Below are 19,891 nucleotides of genomic sequence, written 5' to 3' on the forward strand. Positions count from 1 at the left end.
ATGGCCAAACTTGCCCTTGCACCGCACAAAATACCACAAGAAGAATTCACTCGACAGGATCTCCACACTGGGTGCCTCTGCATCACAGGCCTACGTGGCTGTGAGAGGATTTCCCTCTAGTTCTGATTGTTGCCATCAATGATCCAAACTCCCTGAAAGTAGCTTCAATATTGGAGGCAGGTGAGGATTAAAATCAACATCAATCTTACAGATTGAAAACCCAGTCAGACAATTAATGGAGTGGATTCCACTGAGATCAGTAGAAGGAAAAATCAGGTGGGGTGTATAACAATGGCCAATCAGCAAGGGATAGTTTTCCATCCAGTTGTGAATATTAAAGCCTTTAAATAGGAGGTGCCAGAGCAGCACTTTGGCAGCACTATACCCAGTCACCAGTTCCATGGTCTGTCCTTGGTCACTCTGAGGCTGAACCAGACTATCATAACCTTGGACCCTATTTGACCTGGAGCTTAGCATCCAACTCCAAGTCCCCTCAATCGGGGAGAATGCCTACTTCATAACATTGCCAGTCTCCGTCCCTGCCCCAGCTCATTTTTTTATTTCGTGGGATGTGAGCATCATTGGCAAAGCCAGTATTTGTTGCCCATCCCTAATTGCCCCTGGGAAGGTGGTGGTGAGCCACTGCCTTGAATCGTTGCAGTCCATGCAGTGTAGGTACACACACAGCGCTGTTAGGAAGAGAGTCTCCTGCGGAAGCCATCGTCCATGCCTTTATTACTGTTAGACTTGGCCATGAGTCCACTGGAATAGCCGAATTCTGTTTTCCACCCTCTGTAAATTTCAGCTCATCGAACTCTGCAACTCATGTCCTAACTTGCACCAAGTTCCATTCATCCATCAGCCCTATGCTCGGTGACCTAAGTTAACTCCCAGTCCAGCAATGCTTCAATGTTTAAATTTCTCATTCATGTGTTCAAATTCTAATGCTCTTCCCCCCTCCCTATCCCTGTTCCAAACTCCAATCCCACAGCCCTCCGACATCTTTGTGCTCCTCCAATTCTGGCCTCTTGTTCCCACCATTGGTGGATGTGCCTTCAGCTGCCTGGGTGCTAAGTTCTGGAACTACCCCCTCGCTCTAATTCTCTGTCCTCAAAGACGCTCCTTAAAACCTACTTTGGCTAAGCTCTTTGTCATCTGTCCCAATATTTCCGTATGTGTTTCAATGTCACATTTTGTTTGATAATTGCTCCTGTGAAGCACTTTGGGATACTTTACTGTGTTAAAGGTGCTATATAAGTACAAGTTGTTACCAATATTAATTCTGATATTTACATCACTTCATATCATAGAGATTATGGCAGTAAACTGAGCTGAAAGCTCCAGCCATGTATGATATATCTGTAATAATCTGTGATGGGAGGGAAATAGGCCATGGACCTGGGTGCTCAGCCTGTGGGGAAGGTGGGAAAGGAGGGAAATTCAGGTACAGAAAGGCAGAAGTAAGCCTCTCCAGCAATTTACCCCCATTTTCCATGCAGTGCTGTCCTGCCCACAGCCTTGAACTCCTTGCCAACTGAGGATGCAACCCCTGTGTTATCAGAAAGCCCCTGGAAAAGGAAAGGCCTCGCCATGGGGCTGAGTTTGAATCCAGTGCCCAGGCAACCCATAGCGAAACAACCAAAGTGAGATTTTGAGTTTAATTGACCCAGTGACGGGTTAAAAACAGAGGTGTACACAGTTAGTGATTTCCTTTAATCTGGGTTTCTGCACCTGGGAGGAAGTGAGTTTTGTGGTGAATTTTTCTTGTGCTTTGAAAAAACAGAACAAGAACTGTAACTGCACCAGAAGGTTAACAGACCCTCAGTACTGGAACAGTAAAAGTTACCATGAAGATGTCAGATTGTCATTAAAAATGCAATTGGATCACAAATGTTCCGATACGGAAGGAAATCTGCTGACCTTATCCAGTCTGGCCAGTCCCACACCAATGTTGCAGATTCTTAACTGCCCTCTGAAGTAGCCTTGCAAGTCACTCTCCTATGTCAAACCCACTACCAGTGGGTTTAAGATGGCCCACAACCACCATCACAGGACATTTTTTATGTGCAAAAATGCTGGCCTTGTCAGCGATGCCCGCATCTAAGAATTCATTTAAGAAACAAACTTTGTTGGGGAGTGGGTACTAAAATTGAATTTGTAAATGCTTGAGAAGGAGAAAGCAGTTCCCGAGAAGGGTGCCAAGAAAGATTTGAATAAAATGTCAGCCAAGGATGGCGAGAGAGGAGAAGGTGGGGGAAGGACTGTGAGGTCATCTACATCGACAAAGTTCATCCAGCTCTGAAGAAGGGTCATACGGACTCGAAACGATAACTCTGTTTCTCTCTCCACTGATGCTGTCAGACCTGCTGAGTTTTTCCAGCGGTTTCTGTTTTAGTTTCATCCAGACACAAGTGTCTCCCCCAGCTGACCTAAGGCTCAGTTGGCAGCTGTGACTTAGTGGGTTGAACTTTGGCCTCTGGGTCAAAAGGTTGTGGGTTCAAGTCCAGCTCTAGCGACTGATTGCATAGTCTAGGCTGGCCATCCCAGTGCCAGTACTGATGGGGCGCTACACTGTCGAAGTGCTGTCTTTTGGATGAGATGTTAATCTGAGGCTTAGTCTGCCCACTCGGGTGGATATTATCAGCCAACTATTCTGAGGTAGAGCAGGGGTGTTCTACCTATTGCCCTGGTCAATATTCATCCCTCAACCAATGCCACTGAAGAGAGATCTGGTCAGTACTGCATTACTTTTTCTGGGATCTTGCTGTTCGCAATTTGGCGACCATGTTTTCTGCATCATAACAGCGGCTGCAGCTCAAACGTATTTCATTGGCTGTAAGCACTTCGCAACGTCCTGAGGTTGTGAAAAGCACTGGAGAAATGCGGACTCGAAATGATAGCTGTTTTTGTAAGCATCATTGCTGTGAATGGCTGAGTTACCACCAGTGTCACAGTATCGACTACTGACAGATGCCCACTGGGTGCTGCTGTGGAGGAAGCTGGTCGTGTGACCCAGGGTGACCAGCTCAGAGTAACACTGCACATGGACCTGAAGGAACCCCAGCTCTGAGTGAAACCCAAAATCTTTGTTTCCACCACAGCAGAGTTCAATGCATGAGGCTCCTTGGCTGAAAATGTCATCTTTTTCCCATCTCTCTGTCTGTCTCCTGTGTCCAATTCTAATAAAACTTATTTACTTCACCTGAGGTTTTGGGGAAATGCTCATTAACTACATTCATAATCGCCAAGCGCAGTACGCTGTTAAAGAACAGAAACTCTGAACATTTAAACACTGAGCGACCCTCCCCCTGAATAAATGCTTCTGGGTTTGTTGGATTGCTCTTCTCTGTCTGTTTGGTGTGGGGTGGGTGTTGGTCTGTGCAGTCTGGGGTGGAGCTAACACTCCTCTATTTACCACCAACAGGGGGAGAAAAACAATGGTTTTGACGTCCTTTACCATAACATGAAACATGGGCAGATCTCTGTCAAAGAGCTGGCTGACTTTGTGAGAGAAAGGTAAGACATGGTCCTTACTCCTTGGGTGCTTCCACCTCTGGCTGCCATACCCTGTCTCCATTTACTTAGTTAACATTAAACCCTGTCAGTTCCTGCATAGCTCAGTGGGCCAAGGCTTCTCCAGGGATGGAGCCCATGAGGATACCACGATGCCTTCACATTCAAATATCCCATAGGCACTGCATCAAGATTAGTCCCATGGACCCCATACCCCCGTGAGCGTCAGTATGTGTGGGAACCCGTACCCCAGTGAGAGTCAGTGTGTGTGTGGAACCCGTACCCCAGTGAGAGTCAGTGTGTGTGTGTGGAACCCGTACCCCAGTAAGAGTCAGTGTGTGTGTGGAACCCGTACCCCAGTAAGAGTCAGTGTGTGTGTGGAACCCGTACCCTAGTGAGAGTCAGTGTGTGTGTGGAACCCGTACCCCAGTGAGAGTCAGTGTGTGTGTGGAACCCGTACCCCAGTGAGAGTCAGTGTGTGTGTGGAACCCGTACCCCAGTGAGAGTCAGTGTGTGTGTGGAACCCGTACCCCAGTGAGAGTCAGTGTGTGTGTGGAACCCGTACCCCAGTGAGAGTCAGTGTGTGTGTGGAACCCGTACCCCAGTGAGAGTCAGTGTGTGTGTGGAACCCGTACCCCCAGTGAGAGTCAGTGTGTGTGTGGAACCCGTACCCCCAGTGAGAGTCAGTGTGTGTGTGGAACCCGTACCCCCAGTGAGAGTCAGTGTGTGTGTGGAACCCGTACCCCCAGTGAGAGTCAGTGTGTGTGTGGAACCCGTACCCCCAGTGAGAGTCAGTGTGTGTGTGGAACCCGTACCCCCAGTGAGAGTCAGTGTGTGTGGGACCCGTACCCCAGTGAGAGTCAGTGTGTGTGGGACCCGTACCCCAGTGAGAGTCAGTGTGTGTGGAACCCGTACTCCAGTGAGAGTCAGTGTGTCTGGGAACCCGTATCCCAGTGAGAGTCAGTGTGTCTGGGAACCCGTATCCCAGTGAGAGTCAGTGTGTCTGGGAACCCGTATCCCAGTGAGAGTCAGTGTATATAGGCTTTGTCTGGTTGCTCTGCGTTCAGTCTACTTCTGACTCATTTAAGATCATAGTCTTAAGTAATTAAATATTAGGTTTCCAATAACGGTATTTTTATTTTGTAAATAATTTCCCAGTATTTAAATATTGCGCTCTCATCTTGCAGAGCACTGATCGAGGAATCATACTCAAAATCCATGTCCAAGTTGTCCAAGATGGTGACCAACAGTTCGCTGGGGTGAGTTCCATGTTGTCTGTCCAGCACAACGAACATATAAACATACGAAATAGGAACAGGAGTAGACCATTCGGCCCCTTGAGCCTGTTCCACTATTCAATAAGATCATGGCTGATCTGTTTGTGTTTCAAATTCCACATTCCCATCTAATCCCGATAACCTTTGATTCCCTTGCCTAACAAAAATTTATCCATCTCTGCCTTAAAAATACTCTCCCCGCTTCCACTGCCTACTGAGGTAGAGAATTCCAAAGTCGCACAACCCTCAAAAAAAATTTCTCATCTCTGTCCTAAAAGGGTGACCCCTAATTTTAAAACAATATTTCCTAGTTCTGCACTCGCCCACAAGAAGAAACAACCTTTCAATGTCCTCCTTGTCAAGAACCATTCAGGATCTTATATATTTCAATCAAATCACCCTTCTCTCTTCTAAAGCCCAGTCTGTCCAACCTTTCCTCATAAGACAACCCATTCATTCCAAGTATCAATTTAGTAAATCACCTTTGAACAGCCTCCAATGCTTTTACATCCTTCCTTAAATCAGGAGACCAAAACTGCACACAATATTCGAGATGTGGTCTCACCAATGCCCTGTATAACTGAAGCATAACATCCTTACTTTTATGTTCAATTCCTCTCGTAATAAAGGACAGCATTCCATTAGCTGCCTAAATTACTTGCTGAACCTGCATACTGTTATGACCTGTCCTGGGTGATGTCCCCCAATTTGTTAACTTCTCAAATGGGTCCCTAATTTTGTTACCCTCCCAGGTGAGGAGGATTGAGCCGGCTCCCCTTCTTTATTCAACCCCCTCGGCTGGTTGCAACAAGGTTAATTTTAAAGGGATCCCTTCCCCCGTGAATACCTTTTCCCAGTCCAAATGTTTTAAAAGGACCCAATTTAACCGGGCTTTCTTGAGTCAAAGAAAGATTAAGTTTATTAGTTAGTAAAAACCCAAGAAAAACAATAAAAACGCAACACAGATAAACACAGGTCAGAAATGAGAAGTTAAGAGTCCAAATAAGTTTTTAAAAATGAATCGGTCTTTGGCCTGTCCATGAGGCATAGATGGCGATATGTTGCGGCCGTTAAGTTGGGTGATTCCCTTAGAGCTGACTTTGGTAGTTTTGCAGTTGGTTTGGAGACACTTGGTTCTGCAGGATAGCTGAAGAATCTGTCCTATTCCCTTTTTGATTGTGGCTTCTGCTGTCTTGCCTCCAGCAACAAAGAGAGAGAGAGCGAGACTTCACCTGCAACTGCAGGGGTAACTAGGTGGTCGTCTTGTTGCTTTCACACACAAAGTACACTAGCACTGCTCTGCAGTTAGCTTTATAGCCCATTTTTCCCTGTGTATTCCTGTAAGGGATAAAAAACCATGTCTTGTGCCCAGAGTCTGTTTTCTTTGATCTCTGACCATTTTACACATTCTGAGATATGAATCAACAGGAGATGGGTTTTAAATGATTGCTGAGATGTGGTAATCAGCTGTTTGTCTCTGCAACCACAGGAGATTATAGTTCAGTTTTTTGCATCTTTCCTATCTCCCTTCCAAGCGGCTCTGCTCGAAGAAGGTCTTGACACCTTTTCAGGTGCAACTTTCCATGTTCTCTCAGGGCAGATCTGTCAGTATAATCCACATAGGATTATTTCCAGAAAGTGGAAAGTGGTCACCTTACATTATCAGCCATCGCTTGCTCCATGTCCTTGCTTGTATTTCTAAAAACACACATGTCTCCCTTTAAAAAGTTCAATATGCCCATAAGTAATTCGTGGCTGTAATTGGCTTTATGTGACAATACTTACTTTTTGGGACTCATGCACTAGAACACCTAGATCCCTCTGCACCTCGGAATTCTGCAGTCATTCTCAGTTTAAGTAATACTCTGCTTTTTTTATTTTTCCTGCCAAAATGAACAACTTCACATTTTCCCACATTATATTCCATCTGCCAGATTTTTGCCCACTCACTCAACCTATTTATATCCATCTACAACCTCCTTATGTCCTCTTCACAACATACTTTCCTACTTATCTTTGTGTCATCTGCAAATTTAGCTACCATGCCTTTGCTCCCCTTATCCGAGCTATTGATATGAATCGTAAAAGGTTGAGGCCCCAGCACAGACCCCTGCGGGATTCCACTCATCACATCCTGCCAATTTGAAAAAGACCCATTTATGCATACTCTCTGTTTTCTGCCAGCCAGCCAATCTTCTATCCATGCTAAAATGTTACCCCCTACACCATGAGCTTTTATTTTCCACAATAACTTTTGATGTGGCACCTTATCAAATGCCTTCTGGAAATCCAAGTACAGTGCATCTACAGGCTCCCCTTTATCCAGGGTGCATGTTACTCCTCCAAAGAACTTCAATAATTTCTTAAACATGATTTCCCTGTTGACTCTTCCCAATTAACTTGAATGTCTCTGGTGCCCAGCTATAATCTCCTTAATGATCAATTCTAACACCTTCCCTATGACAGACATCAAGCTAACTGGCCTACAGTTTTCTGTTTTCGATCTCCCTCCCTTCTTGAATAGAGGGGTAATATTTGTTACTTTCCAGTCTGATGGAACCTTTCCAGAATCTAGGGAATTTTGGAAAATTAACACCAACGCATCTACTACCTCATTAGCCACCTCTTTTGAGACCCTAAAAGCCAGTTTCTCTCTGTCCCATACAGGGTGAGATAAGGACCCTTTATCGGCACAGAGGGCGAGGGGTCTGTGTTGTATTTATTTGTATGAATTGGCTCTCCCTTTCCCAGCTGCCTAAAACTTTTGGACAGCTAGGCTGGGTCCTGGTCACATTATCTTATCAGACGCTCCCACCTAGTGAGCGGCTCTGGATTCACAGAACTGAAAACCCCTGGCGAGCTGAATGTGGTCAGTGTTGGGTGGAGCGCCAGGGTGGGTGCGTGGTCAGTGTGGGTGGAGCGCCAGGGTGGGTGCGTGGTCAATGTGGGTGGAGCGTCAGGGTCGGTGCGTGGTCAGTGTGGGTGGAGCGCCAGGGTGGGTGCGTGGTCAGTGTGGGTGGAGCGCCAGGGTGGGTGCGTGGTCAGTGTGGGTGGAGCGCCAGGGTGGGTGCGTGGTCAGTGTGGGTGGAGCGCCAGGGTGGGTGCGTGGTCAGTGTGGGTGGAGCGCCAGGGTGGGTGCGTGGTCAGTGTGGGTGGAGCGCCAGGGTGGGTGCGTGGTCAGTGTGGGTGGAGCGCCAGGGTGGGTGCGTGGTCAGTGTGGGTGGAGCGCCAGGGTGGGTGCGTGGTCAGTGTGGGTGGAGCGCCAGGGTCGGTGCGTGGTCAGTGTGGGTGGAGCGCCAGGGTCGGTGCGTGGTCAGTGTGGGTGGAGCGCCAGGGTCGGTGCGTGGTCAGTGTGGGTGGAGCGCCAGGGTGGGTGCGTGGTCAGTGTGGGTGGAGCGCCAGGGTCGGTGCGTGGTCAGTGTGGGTGGAGCGCCAGGGTCGGTGCGTGGTCAGTATTTGCTGAATTACTAGGGTAAACGCGTCCTTCAGGGGCACATGGAAACGCTAAGGCAGGACATGCTCCCCACCTATTGAATTTAGATTGTAGCTGCAGCCAATTGGATGCTACAGAGTGTAATACTGTGAATCTTTCAGGACCTTCGCTCCAATGTGGGAGGTGTTTCGGACCTCAGCTGATAAATTGGCACTTTGTCATTTTGAGCTGGTGCGGAAACTCCACGATTTGATCAAAGAAATGAACCGCTTCAATGAGGAGCAGATCAAAATGCACAGAAAGGTAACGAGGGGTCCATAGGTTTATTCCGATCATCTTTCTGCCTGCCAGTGAACAATTGTAATGATCCCCTCCAGCCTGTCGACAGTCAGGGTGTGGGTGGGGGGTTGTTTAATGTCACACAGTTCTGGCTCTGTTATTGGGAATTATGAATGATGTGTCTACAGTTTCTGCCTCAGTGATATTTTGTATAAATCACAGATCCAGTGGAATATCTTTTCTTTTTTGTGTCTCTCTCTTGCCCCCACCAGACGAAGGAGGAGGTGTCAGGGACACTGGAAGCTGTCCAGAATGTACAGTCCAGTGTCCAGCTCCTGCAGAAATGCAAAGACAATTATCACAGCAAGTGGCTGGAGTGGAACAGGCTGAAAAAGGATGGTGCTTCTCAGAAAGAGATCGATAAGGTAACTGGTGTCAAACGCCAGCATTTTAAGGGTTAACGTTTCTGGGTTCCTCAGGAATTGACTCTCACTGGGGTACGGGTTGAAGTGAGGCCCAGTTTGTAAATGAGCTAAATGGATACAGGCCAGAGAATGTTTTTAGATTATCTTCTCACTCCTGGGATAGCATGTCCTTTCCTCATTCTCTTATTGAGATACTGATTAATTCTGGCTCTTCCTCACAGGCTGAACTCAAATCAAAGAAAGCCGCGGAGTCTTACAAGGCGAGCATTGAGAAATATCGCACCGTCCGGTCTGACTACCAGCAGAAGATGGCGGAGGCTGCACAGGTTCGAGCGGATGATACCACATTGGCAGAAGGGGTGGACAGGTGTGGGGTGACAGTCAATAGACACGCAAGGGAGGACATTAATAAACTTGTAGAATGGGAAAATAATTGGCGAATGAATGTCAACACCGACAAATGTGAACTAGTACATTTTGTTAGGTAAAATACGGAGTTACTTATCACTTTAAAGGCCAGAGTCTGGGTGGGGTAGGGGAACAAAGGGATCTCTCAGTACAGATACACCAATTACTAAAGGTTGTGTCACAGGTTAGCACGGCCAGAAAAAAGCAAATTAAGCACTAGGTTTTATTTCTAGCGGGACAGAATTGAAAAGCAGTGAAATTATGCTGAACCTGCATTGAACCTTGGTTAGACCACACTTTGAGTACTGCGTGCAGTTCTGGTCGCCATATTATAAAAAGGATATAGAGGCACAGAGAAGATTTACAGGGACGATATCAGAAATGTGGATTTACAAATCAGGAAAGGGATTGACAGGCTGGGTCTCCTTTCTCTTGGAAAAAGAAGGCTGATGGGTGACCTAATCGAGGTATTTAAAATAATGAAAGGTTTTGATGGAGTGGATGCAGAGAGAATGTTTCCTCTTGTGGGTTAGAGCAGAACTAGAGGTTATCAATACAAGATAGTCACCAAGAAATCCAATAGCGAATTCAAGAGAAACTTCTTATCCAGAGAGTGGTGAGAATGTGGAACTCACTCCATTGTAGAAGCTACACTGTCGTAGGGTTCAGTCGCTTGGAAGTGGGATTGCATTCTGTAACCATGCAGATGCAGGGAATTAGGCTGAATATTGAAAATGTACAGAAAGGAAATGTAATTTTAGTTTGGGGTGGGGTGAGGTGGATTTAGGAACTCCAGTGACCCGAGAGTCAGAGATGGCACAAAGCTTGGAAAGTGGGAGAAAATAAAGTACGTTCAGTAGCAGAAAGAAATACCCGGGGGAGAGGGGATTCTGGGAGGATGAGGCTTGGAGTGTGAAACCATGCCAAGACTCTTGAACCTGGTTCTGAAAAGATTACTGAGGATCCAGACTCTGCCCAGAAGGAGTTCTGTTCCTCCAGGAGATCTCGTTCTCGTTTCTGTCACCCCAAAATTTCAATCTTCTGATTTTTGACTCGACAGAAGTTCCAGCAAGTCGAAGAGATTCACCTGAGACACATGAAGGGTTTAATCAAATCATACTCGCACTCCATTGAAGACACACATGTTCAGGTGGGCCAGGTAAGTGCTCAGTGCTGTTGCTCACTCTCCGACCGAGCTAGAATTTGGTTAGGAAATGCTGTTGAGAATAAACAAGTTAAATTCTGAGGAGAGGTTGCATTTAATAAGCTTGTGTTCCCTAGAGTTTAGAAGATTAAAAGATGATCTGATTGAGGTGTTTAAGATGATTAAAGGGTTGATAGAGAGAAACTATTTCCTCTGTTTCAGGAGTAGGGGGTGCAGGAGGAGTCCAGAACAAGGGGGCAATACCTTAAAATTAGAGCCAGGCTGTTCAGGGATGATAACAGGAATCACTTTTACACCAATGGTCATTGAAATCTGGAACTCTCTTCTGCAGCAGCCCCCACTTCCCCCACACCCAAAAAAATCTATTGAGGCTAGGGTTCAATTGAAAATTTCAAAATTGAGGTTGATTTTTTTTGTTGGGCAAGGGGATTAAGGGTTACAAAACCAAGGCAGGTGAATTGAGTTAAGATATGAATCAGCCACGATCTAATTGAATTATGGAAAAGGTTTGAGGGGCTGAATGGTCTTCTGATCCTAATCTTCAATTGCATGGTCATTGTCTGCTGCTTCCAGTGCACTTTCACACTTGAGTTTTATTTTGGAAACTGAAGAGAAAATGGTAAATATATATAAAGGAGAACTATTTGTGGTGATATTTAGTATCAGTAGTGTAGGGGTTGCCAAGGGGTGGAATGAAACAGACTCAACCTCTTTCTCCAAACAATCAAGTGAAGTGATAACAAAACATGAGCAGCCTTCACATGCAATTCAATATTATAAATGGAAGCTTAGGGTATTTGATGAGAGAGTTAGGATACTAGGTGGTGAGCCACCTCCTGACATAGGAACACCCACAGTGTTGTTAGGGAAGGAGTTCCAGGATTTTGACCCAGCGACAGTGAAGGAACGGTGACATATTTCCAAGTCAGGATGGGCAGTGGCTTGGAGGGGAACTTCCAGGTGGTGGTGTTCCCATCTATCTGCTGCCCTTGTCCTTCTAGATGGTAGAGGTCGCAGGTATTGAAGATGCTGTCAAACGAGCCCTCGTGAGTTGCTATAGTGCATCTTGTAGGTTCCTGATGTGTGCTTTCCTTGTTCAGGTTCATGAAGAGTTCAAACAAAACGTGGAGAATATTCGGGTGCAGGACCTGATCCAGAAATACGCTCTGACCAAAGGGACTGGCAAGGAGAAGCCAGGTAATGGGAGTGTATTCCCAAAGGAGAGGCGGGTGATGGGGGTGTGTTTTCTACCCGCCCAGAGGGAAGGTGGGTGCAGAAGGTGAGGTGAGCGAGTGTTGAAGTGAGAGTCTGGCTTCAATCTGACTCCTGTCTCTGTCCTCTCATTTCCAGGGCCCATCGAGTTTGAGGAATGTAACCCAGAGGTGGTGTTGGAAGGTGAGCTGCTTCTTGCTGTGTTGCTGTTCCCAGGGTGCTGACCGCCAACATGCACAGTTCCACAACCAGGGACTGAGCTACACACGGTGCTGTATGAGAGCTCACTGTCCTCAACACCTGGAGTATATTAACAATTCCTTTCATCTTCCTATCTTCCCCTCAGCCCCACTCCCTCTCTCCAAAGCACTAACTCACTGAGGAACAGAATCCGTGGGCATGTCAAGGATATTGAATATCAGTTGGATATTTTATCATGAAGGCGTCACAGCCGAACTTGGCCGTCACTCCATTTCCAACTCCTCTTCCCCCCACACGCACACATTCCAGCAGCTATTGGATAGTGATCTGGACCAGGAATTCTCGAGAGAGATTTATAGGGTATTTGTACCTCAAACTCCCTAACCCAGGGAATTGAAACTAATTCAGCCTCTGTACCCCTGCTCCAGTTAACAGCATAGACTGGAGACGAACCCCACCCTCAGACCTGGTCTGAGAGTTGGGACCACATGGGCACCACAGTCACGTGGTGGGTTGGGTGCATGTTTCGAACACCATTTAACTGTGATGTGAGGCAGAGCCTTGAGTTGTTTATCAGCTGGGGCTGCTGGCTATGAGGTTGTGAAGGAATTTGTTCAGTTCAAAGATTGACTCTGGAGAATTGTGACCTTTCATCTCTTGTGAAACAGCTGCAAAGAAAAGCAAAAGGAAATCATTTGTGATCCCAGGACTTGGCAAGAGAGAGAAGGATACCGATTCCACGTGAGTTCCCCTTCAGTGCCGTTCTGTTCGGTGTCAACGGTGGTGAGTCTGAGACACTCGGCCCTGCAGTTAATAATAAAACCCACAGTGAGGACAGGCCACTCAGCCCATCAGTCTCATTCCATCTAGAGACTGACCCCATCTCATTACACCAGTGATTTTCATTTCATCCTCTGTTTCCTGATTTCCAATCAATTCTCAATGTTAATATCTTTAATACTTCTCCGCTATTCTCAAAGGAATTTTGCACAGCTCCTGTGTTACTGAGCTTGGAGAGAAGGGAGAAAATACAATGTGAGGAGGATACAGTTGGATCTTGTTATGGGACTAAGAGGGACAGGTCTGTAATGTTCTGATTGTTCCTGATTAGTGGCAAGCCCCCACCCAAGAGACCCCTATAGCCACTGCTGTATATGACCCCATAGCCATATTTCCTTGCTCTGTATTTCTTCCATTGGTTGTATGTAAACTACATATAGCACCTCCCACAGCCCATGTAGAATCTGCCCTATCATGGACTCTACCTACCACTTAATCTCCTCTCCCAGTTAGATCCTGACTGATCTGTACCACATCCACCTGCTCCAGAGCTCCAAAACTGCATAACCTTTGATAGATGGCTAATAGGTATCAATCTTGGTCTTGAAAGTTCCTATTGGCCCTCCACTTCGACAGCCTTTTGAAGGCAAGATATCCGAGTTTCACTACCCATTGTGTGGGAACAAAAACACTCCCTGATTTCATTCCTAGCTCGAAGTTGAAAAGATTATTCTCCCTTGTTCTGGATTCCTCCATCAGAGGAAAAGGTTTCTCTCTCTCCCGTATGAAACCCGCCAGATGATGAGGCGATTATGTACTTGTGGCCAGGACAAGTGGAGGCCACAGGCTGGAGAGAGTTGGGGGAGCACGAGGAGATTGGAGAGCTGAGTGGGGGGAGATGGGGCCGAGTGCGGTGAGAATGGGGGGCAAGTGGGGGAAATGGGGAGGTGAGAGGGGGGGCCATAATGAGATGGGAGGAAATGGGGAGCAGCTGTGATGCCATCTGACTCTCTGGGAATGTTTATACCATCAGTAACTCTTGTATTTTCTCTTGTTGCAGGGGCTCTCCAGATGCTGACTCCATTGTGAGTAGACACACTCTCCATTAGCCCAACCCCTCAGCTTGACTCTTTCCTCATTTTGCTCCCATCTCTCTCAAGTTTGTGTTGTGGCCAAATATGTTGTCATTCAACAATGTCAATGTGTTACAGCAACCACTGGGCAGTGAACCCCATCCTTTCCCTGCCATTACTGATCCCCAACTTTATGTGACTTGTTGCTGGAACTCCTCCCACTGCTGAGTTCCTTCATTGTCTCTGATCTTTTGGCTACTGCTGCAGCTTTTGAACATCATTGTTTAATTGTGCCAGGGAAGAGGGTGCAACTCCTGCCCATTAGCAAAGCTCCTGTAGTTTGTGTCTTGGGCTTCATAAGTCAGTTTAGGGCTAATAGTGGAACAGTGCAGGGTTTAGCCCAGCATAGACAGCAGAACTGAAAGCTGACATTCTACAGCAGGAGTAGCAGGGGACCAGACTGGTACTTGCAGCTATTTTCCAATGTATTCTGTTTTACAGAATTCTCCTGAGGTGGATGAAGAAGGTTATACCATCCGACCCGACATTGTCCAGAATGATATCCTTGCCTCTGTGTGTCCTTCCTAAGTGAGCGGTTCTATTGCACTCTAATGTCTGATCTTGTCTGATCTCCAGTTGGACTCTTCCGGGAAGGGAAAGTTCCACCCGCGTGCTCTTTAGTTCAAGATTGAAACTGGTATCTGGGGAGATTGGCTGATATACTTACTGCCTGAGGAATGGAGTATAAAATGTAATGTAGGAAACACAGCAGTCAATTTATGCACATCCACTAACAGCAATGAGATAAATGACCAGATAATGCTTTAGTGGTGTTAATTGAGGGATAGATATCGACCCCAGGACAGCAGGGAGAAATTCTAATAGAGTAGAGTGCCGTCACATGAGTGGTGGTACCTGGGCCAATGACTACAAAGCTTCATTAGCAACCTTCCCCTGTCTGAAAGGATCCCTGGGCTGGATTTTATGGAGTGCCATGATCCCCTGCTGACCCCAGGTAAAAAGTTGTTGGGATCCCACCCAGGGCAAGAACGGCTACCCTGCTGTTAGTTAGCAGTTAATTGGCTACAGACAGAAGGGCGGGTAACAATGAGTAAAATAGTGGCCAGAGCAGGATGAGGTCCTTAATTGGCCATTAATTGACCACTTAAAGGCTTCAGACCCAAGGGCAAACAGGCTGACCAACACCACCATCAGCATCCCCTGTAAAAGTTTCTTACAGGGCAAGGGCAGGTGGGTATGCAGCGGGAAGGCCACAGCTGGATTTGACCAGCCCCTTCGCCTTCAAGCCTGCCGACTGTATCTACATCCAACATGTTAGCTGGCACCAGAGTCTTCACTGTTTTTGGAGGGAGGCCGGGGAGTTTGGGGCAGTGGGGTGAGAATTGAAAGGGGGTTGACTTTGACAGCCAAATAATAGCAAATAGAGAATGACTTTGACAAAAAGCTAATGTTCACTACTGGGAGCAATGCAGGGAAAGCTGGGGGCGTGGGGGGAGAGGACGAGTATGGGTGGTGTGGGTGAGGGGTGGGCAGTGTGGGGCGGTGGGTGGGGGGTAACAGTGAAAGGGAACACCCAGGAATGCGGGGAGGGTTGTTGGCATTGGCACATCCAGCCCTGGTGCTGCTGCCCCACCTGTTGCCCAGTTCTATTGGGAATTCCTTGACTTTTCCTGAACATGAGAGGGAGACCCAGCCCTGCTCCTCCAGTGATTCCGACTTCGACGATGACGAGCCCCGAAAATTCCACATCGAGATCAAGCCAGTGACGGTCAAAGACTGGACCCATGACCCTGCGACATCCGTGGAGCAGTTGAGGGCATCGATTGGGAATATCGTCCTCACTTCTAATCCAATTGTAAGTGTCTCACTGTCCTTTTGGGTGGGACCATGGGGAAAGCATGGCAGCCGATCATGGACAGCGACTGCTGGGGGAGGGGTGTTGGGAAATGGGGCATGGTCAGGAGATGGGGGTGGGTTTCTGGGGCAGCAGAAGGGTAGGTGTGGTTAGTGGGAGAGGAGTTGTTGCTGAGGGGGAAGGGTTGCTCATGAGCACCTAGTCCTGAAGCACGCTCCCAAGTTTGAGAGTTAAACTAGTCGATAGTGAACAAAATAAACATTAGTTTTTATTTAAAGTAAGGTATTGTGTTCAGGGTGGGGTCAGAGTGGGCCCAGCCACAATACTTGACATCACTGGTCAGTCAGGTATTGAGTCCATTCCCAAGATTCCATGTGATGAGAGGCAGAGCGCTTTATGGGAATCCTGGATTCCCTACTTTTCTCCATTTGTTTATGCATTAGGAATTTTCCTCAGAATTTGAATGTTCTTCACAGGGAGTTCCTGAGGTGGGGGCTGCTGGGGAGGGTCTCAAAACCCAGGAGTTTGCAGCAAGGAAGGAAAGTTCTAGTGAGTAAGATGGATTCACTCTTTGCCCAAACTTACTCTTTGCTTCCCTTTATTTTACAGATTCCATCCAAACGAAATTCCACAAGTAAGCATTTGTCAATCCATCAAAACACCTTTTACCACAAAGATTTGATATCTGTAATGAAGGGAAAATATTTTCAGAGGAGTGGGACTTTATTATGTAACTCTTTCAAAGAGCTAGCACAGTCATGATGGGCTGAATGCCTCTTTCCATGCTGTATGACCCTATGTGGGCCTTGTGGTTATAGTCTGTATGTGTGTAATTCTGTGTTGTAGGGGAGAGGACAAGGATGAAACCCAGGTGTTGGGATAGACCATGAGTGAGAGTCGTGGAGCGAGAGATGGGATCAGTTCCAGCTGTTTCGGGGAAGAGGAACAAGAGGAGTCCCATTGTTTTTGTTGTGTTCAAACCTGAAACTGCATGAAAGGGCTTAGTCAGGCAAGGGTTAATGGTCTTTGTGTAATAATAATTCTCAGTGCCTCTGTTTTATATCAGAATTCAATAGCAGCAATTGCTGTTTCCATCAGTCTACGTTTTTATCTGGCACTCCCTTCACACGCTCATTCCCAATATACTTATTATCTCTGACTCTCTCTCTCCTGTAGGGCATGCGATCCAATTGGCTCCACTTTCAGTGGAAGGAAACTCTGAGGGAATTCGCCCAAGGGGTAAGGTGACGTCTTGGAAACGATGCAGGGTGTGTGTTAACACAGCCATCATAATGATTGACAGACACCAAATCTCCAGCCTGTATCATTGAAATGTTAAACTACTCAAACCCTCTTCAACTAGAACTGAAACCAGTTACAAGGCCTTCACTCAGTTCCCTTATCAAGTTGGATCATTAAGTTTCCCAGACCTAATCTTGTTTGGCAGCTGCTGAAGCTGATCCCGCGTGTGTGTGGGTGTGTCCCTTCCCTAACTAAGATAAACTATTTGTTGTTGAATTGCACCAGCACAAGAGGGTTAACATACTTCCTAATGCCCTGTTTTGTACAAACCTCAGCCAGTCTTTTGTTATTTACTGGGTTCCAATAACACTGACACAATATTTGATGAATAATATCCTCACCTTTTTTAAAAAAAAACTAAACCTCTATAAATGCTCTTGTATAGCACTTTCAAAGAGCTGGCACAAGTTTGGTGGACTGAATGGCCTCTTTCCATGCTGTATGTGGACTCTGGATTCTCCAATGTTACATTGTGGTGGTGCACATGCACTTCTTTCTTAAATCTATCTCTGTGCGTGCCTGTCCTTGGTTGCTGACTGGCTGTACACTCACTGCTCTGCTGACTGACCTATTCAAACCTCCCCTGAACCTACTAGTCAGTCACCAGTTTTTATACAGGAGTAACCCTGGAAAACTTTAAGATTGCGGCACATTAGTGAGCACTCTTGACTAATTCTGCTGCTCCTTGGTCTTGAATGGACGCTCATATTTTTAATTCACCTGGCTGATTCTGGTTTCTGTGTTTGCTCCAGATGTTGAAGCAGCGACATTCCGATTCACCGCTCCAAGCTCAGAGCCCAGCAGGTATGTAATCACCCAATACTCATCAGTCCCTCGGTGAGCGTCAGAGCTGCGGGGGGATTTTGGAGCTTTGTTCTTATAAACATGATGAGGTATGGTTTGGTTTCAGGAGACCAACTTGTAACTCGCCTCCCCATCCCGAAATTCTTCTCCTGGGTTTGCTCTCGGCAATGTCCTGATGATTTAATCCTTCGTTCCTGGAGTCTCCAGGGCAATTCTGGAGTGTTAGTAACTTAACTCTCTCCTTATACTTAAAACGGCTCTCTGCTAATTCTAACCCCTGGAGTTTTGGTTGTTTGTTCCCGGGTTCCCATATGTCCTGGTCCTAGTTACCTGTGATTTATATTGTCGCTCTTTTTCCCCATCCTCTTCCAGCAGAACCATTGTCTCCCAGAATGGTGTCGGCTTTCTGGATCCACTCTTTGGGCCATCCCTAGACTCCATGTTTGAGAAGCCAGGACTTGCAGGTAACAGGATTTTCTCTTGGACTGTTCACAGTCTCTCGTTCAATCTCTCCTCCTCCTCCTCCTCCTGCTTGTTTTGACTTGGAGAAGATGTTTCCAATTGCGGAGAGACCAAAATTTAGGGGCTATAAATATAAGATAATCGCTAATATATCCAATAGGAGAAACTCGTTTTTACCCAGAGAGCGGTGAGAATGTGGAAGTCGCTCCCACAGACAAATAGTATAGATACATTTAAGGGAAAGCTGGACAAATACACGAGGGAGAAAGGAAAAGAAGGATATGCTGATGGGTGTGATGAAGCGGGTGTGGGAGGAGGCTCATGTGGAGTATAAACACCAGCACAGAGCAGTTGGGCTGAGTGGCCTGTCTGTGCTATAAACACAATGGAATGGGCTGTAGGAGGCCAGGAAATCCTTCTGCTCTATCAGACTATTACACACCATTGGCTGATGGTCTCAGCCCTGGAAGGTGTGTGTTCATGACTCAGATTGTGAATCAGCCTTCAAATCCTTCCAGTACTTCACAACAATCACCCAGGGAAGAGCATGAAGATACAAAAACTCTACACCTACAAGGACACAAACTGTTCAATTCTTTTGGTTTTTCTTTCTTAAAAAAAAAATCCCTTAATTGTTAATTTTCTATCTTTTTTTGTTGGACCCATCAGTGATTGGCCATTCTGCCTTTTGTTTTTTACAGTGCAAGATGAGGAGTGTGGCATCATCGAGGACTGGGGCATATTTTATACCAGTGATATTGTTATAAGATTTATTTCTTCTACCCAATGACAGATTGCTAACAGCCCCAGTTTTACAATGTGCTTTGCTATTTAATGTGGAGCAGATAATGCAATTAAACCCAAGTACTCAGCATTCATAAATCTTTTCATATGCACCTTCTATGCTCAATCAATTTGATTCCCTCCCTTAAAATATTTTTATTCTGCCAGTAATTCTCTGGAATACACACAAATAACATCTGACTAGGATGAGTTGGTTAGATTTTGCTCGACTCATATGTAGAGACCGGCCAGATGCTCATGTCACCAGAGAAAGAACATTTCCAATTTGGCTTCAATACCAGGAACTCCAAAAGTCTTAAAACCTGGACTGGAATTCGGAGCAAAACACAGGCATCTGTTCTCATGCAGTGCTAGGGTGGATTGACGAATCTCTCTGAATGGGCGGTTAAGAAATAACAAATAACTTTAAATATTCATTATCGGGATCTGGGCATGCTGGCATTTATTGCCCATCCCTAATTTCCCTTGAGAAGGAGGTGGTGAGCTGCCTTCTTGAACTGCTGCAGTCAATGTGGTGTAGGTACATCCACAGTGCTGTTAGAGAGGGACAGTCAGGATTTTGACCCAGCGACAGTGAAGGAACGGTGACATATTTCCAAGTCAGGATGGTGAGTGGCTTGGAGGGGAACCTCCAGGTGGTGGTGTTCCCATGTATCTGCTGCCCTTGTCGTTCTAGATGGTAGAGGTCATGGGTTTGGAAGGTGCTGTCTAAGGAGCCTTGGTGAGTTGCTCAGTGTCTCTTGTAGATGGTGCACACTGCTGCTACTGTGCATCGGTGATGGAGGGAATGAATGTTTAAGTCGATGGATGGGGTGAGCTTCCTCTATCTATTTTGTGATGCTAATGGCTTGCTGTCACTAAAAGACTTCCCTCCTCT

At 46.5% G+C, this 19,891-nt stretch overlaps 1 protein-coding gene across 1 annotated transcript in view; it reads left to right on the top strand.

Moving 5' to 3' along the window:
• Positions 1-19,891, top strand: part of LOC144689086 (F-BAR domain only protein 2-like) — a 57,746-nt gene that overhangs the window by 22,487 nt on the left and 15,368 nt on the right. Inside the window, exons 2-17 of the mRNA XM_078556237.1 lie at positions 3,425-3,516; positions 4,701-4,772; positions 8,385-8,526; positions 8,775-8,927; positions 9,149-9,253; positions 10,396-10,494; positions 11,601-11,766; positions 11,851-11,895; positions 12,582-12,654; positions 13,754-13,778; positions 14,268-14,325; positions 15,464-15,642; positions 16,252-16,276; positions 16,819-16,881; positions 17,697-17,748; positions 18,124-18,212. Of these exons, the coding sequence (XP_078412363.1) occupies positions 3,425-3,516; positions 4,701-4,772; positions 8,385-8,526; positions 8,775-8,927; positions 9,149-9,253; positions 10,396-10,494; positions 11,601-11,766; positions 11,851-11,895; positions 12,582-12,654; positions 13,754-13,778; positions 14,268-14,325; positions 15,464-15,642; positions 16,252-16,276; positions 16,819-16,881; positions 17,697-17,748; positions 18,124-18,212 (1,438 nt within the window). The remainder of the gene's footprint in view (positions 1-3,424; positions 3,517-4,700; positions 4,773-8,384; positions 8,527-8,774; positions 8,928-9,148; positions 9,254-10,395; positions 10,495-11,600; positions 11,767-11,850; positions 11,896-12,581; positions 12,655-13,753; positions 13,779-14,267; positions 14,326-15,463; positions 15,643-16,251; positions 16,277-16,818; positions 16,882-17,696; positions 17,749-18,123; positions 18,213-19,891) is intronic.

Source organism: Cetorhinus maximus, chromosome 13 (genome assembly GCF_964194155.1).
Source record: "Cetorhinus maximus chromosome 13, sCetMax3.hap1.1, whole genome shotgun sequence".
Classification (NCBI taxonomy): domain Eukaryota; kingdom Metazoa; phylum Chordata; class Chondrichthyes; order Lamniformes; family Cetorhinidae; genus Cetorhinus; species Cetorhinus maximus.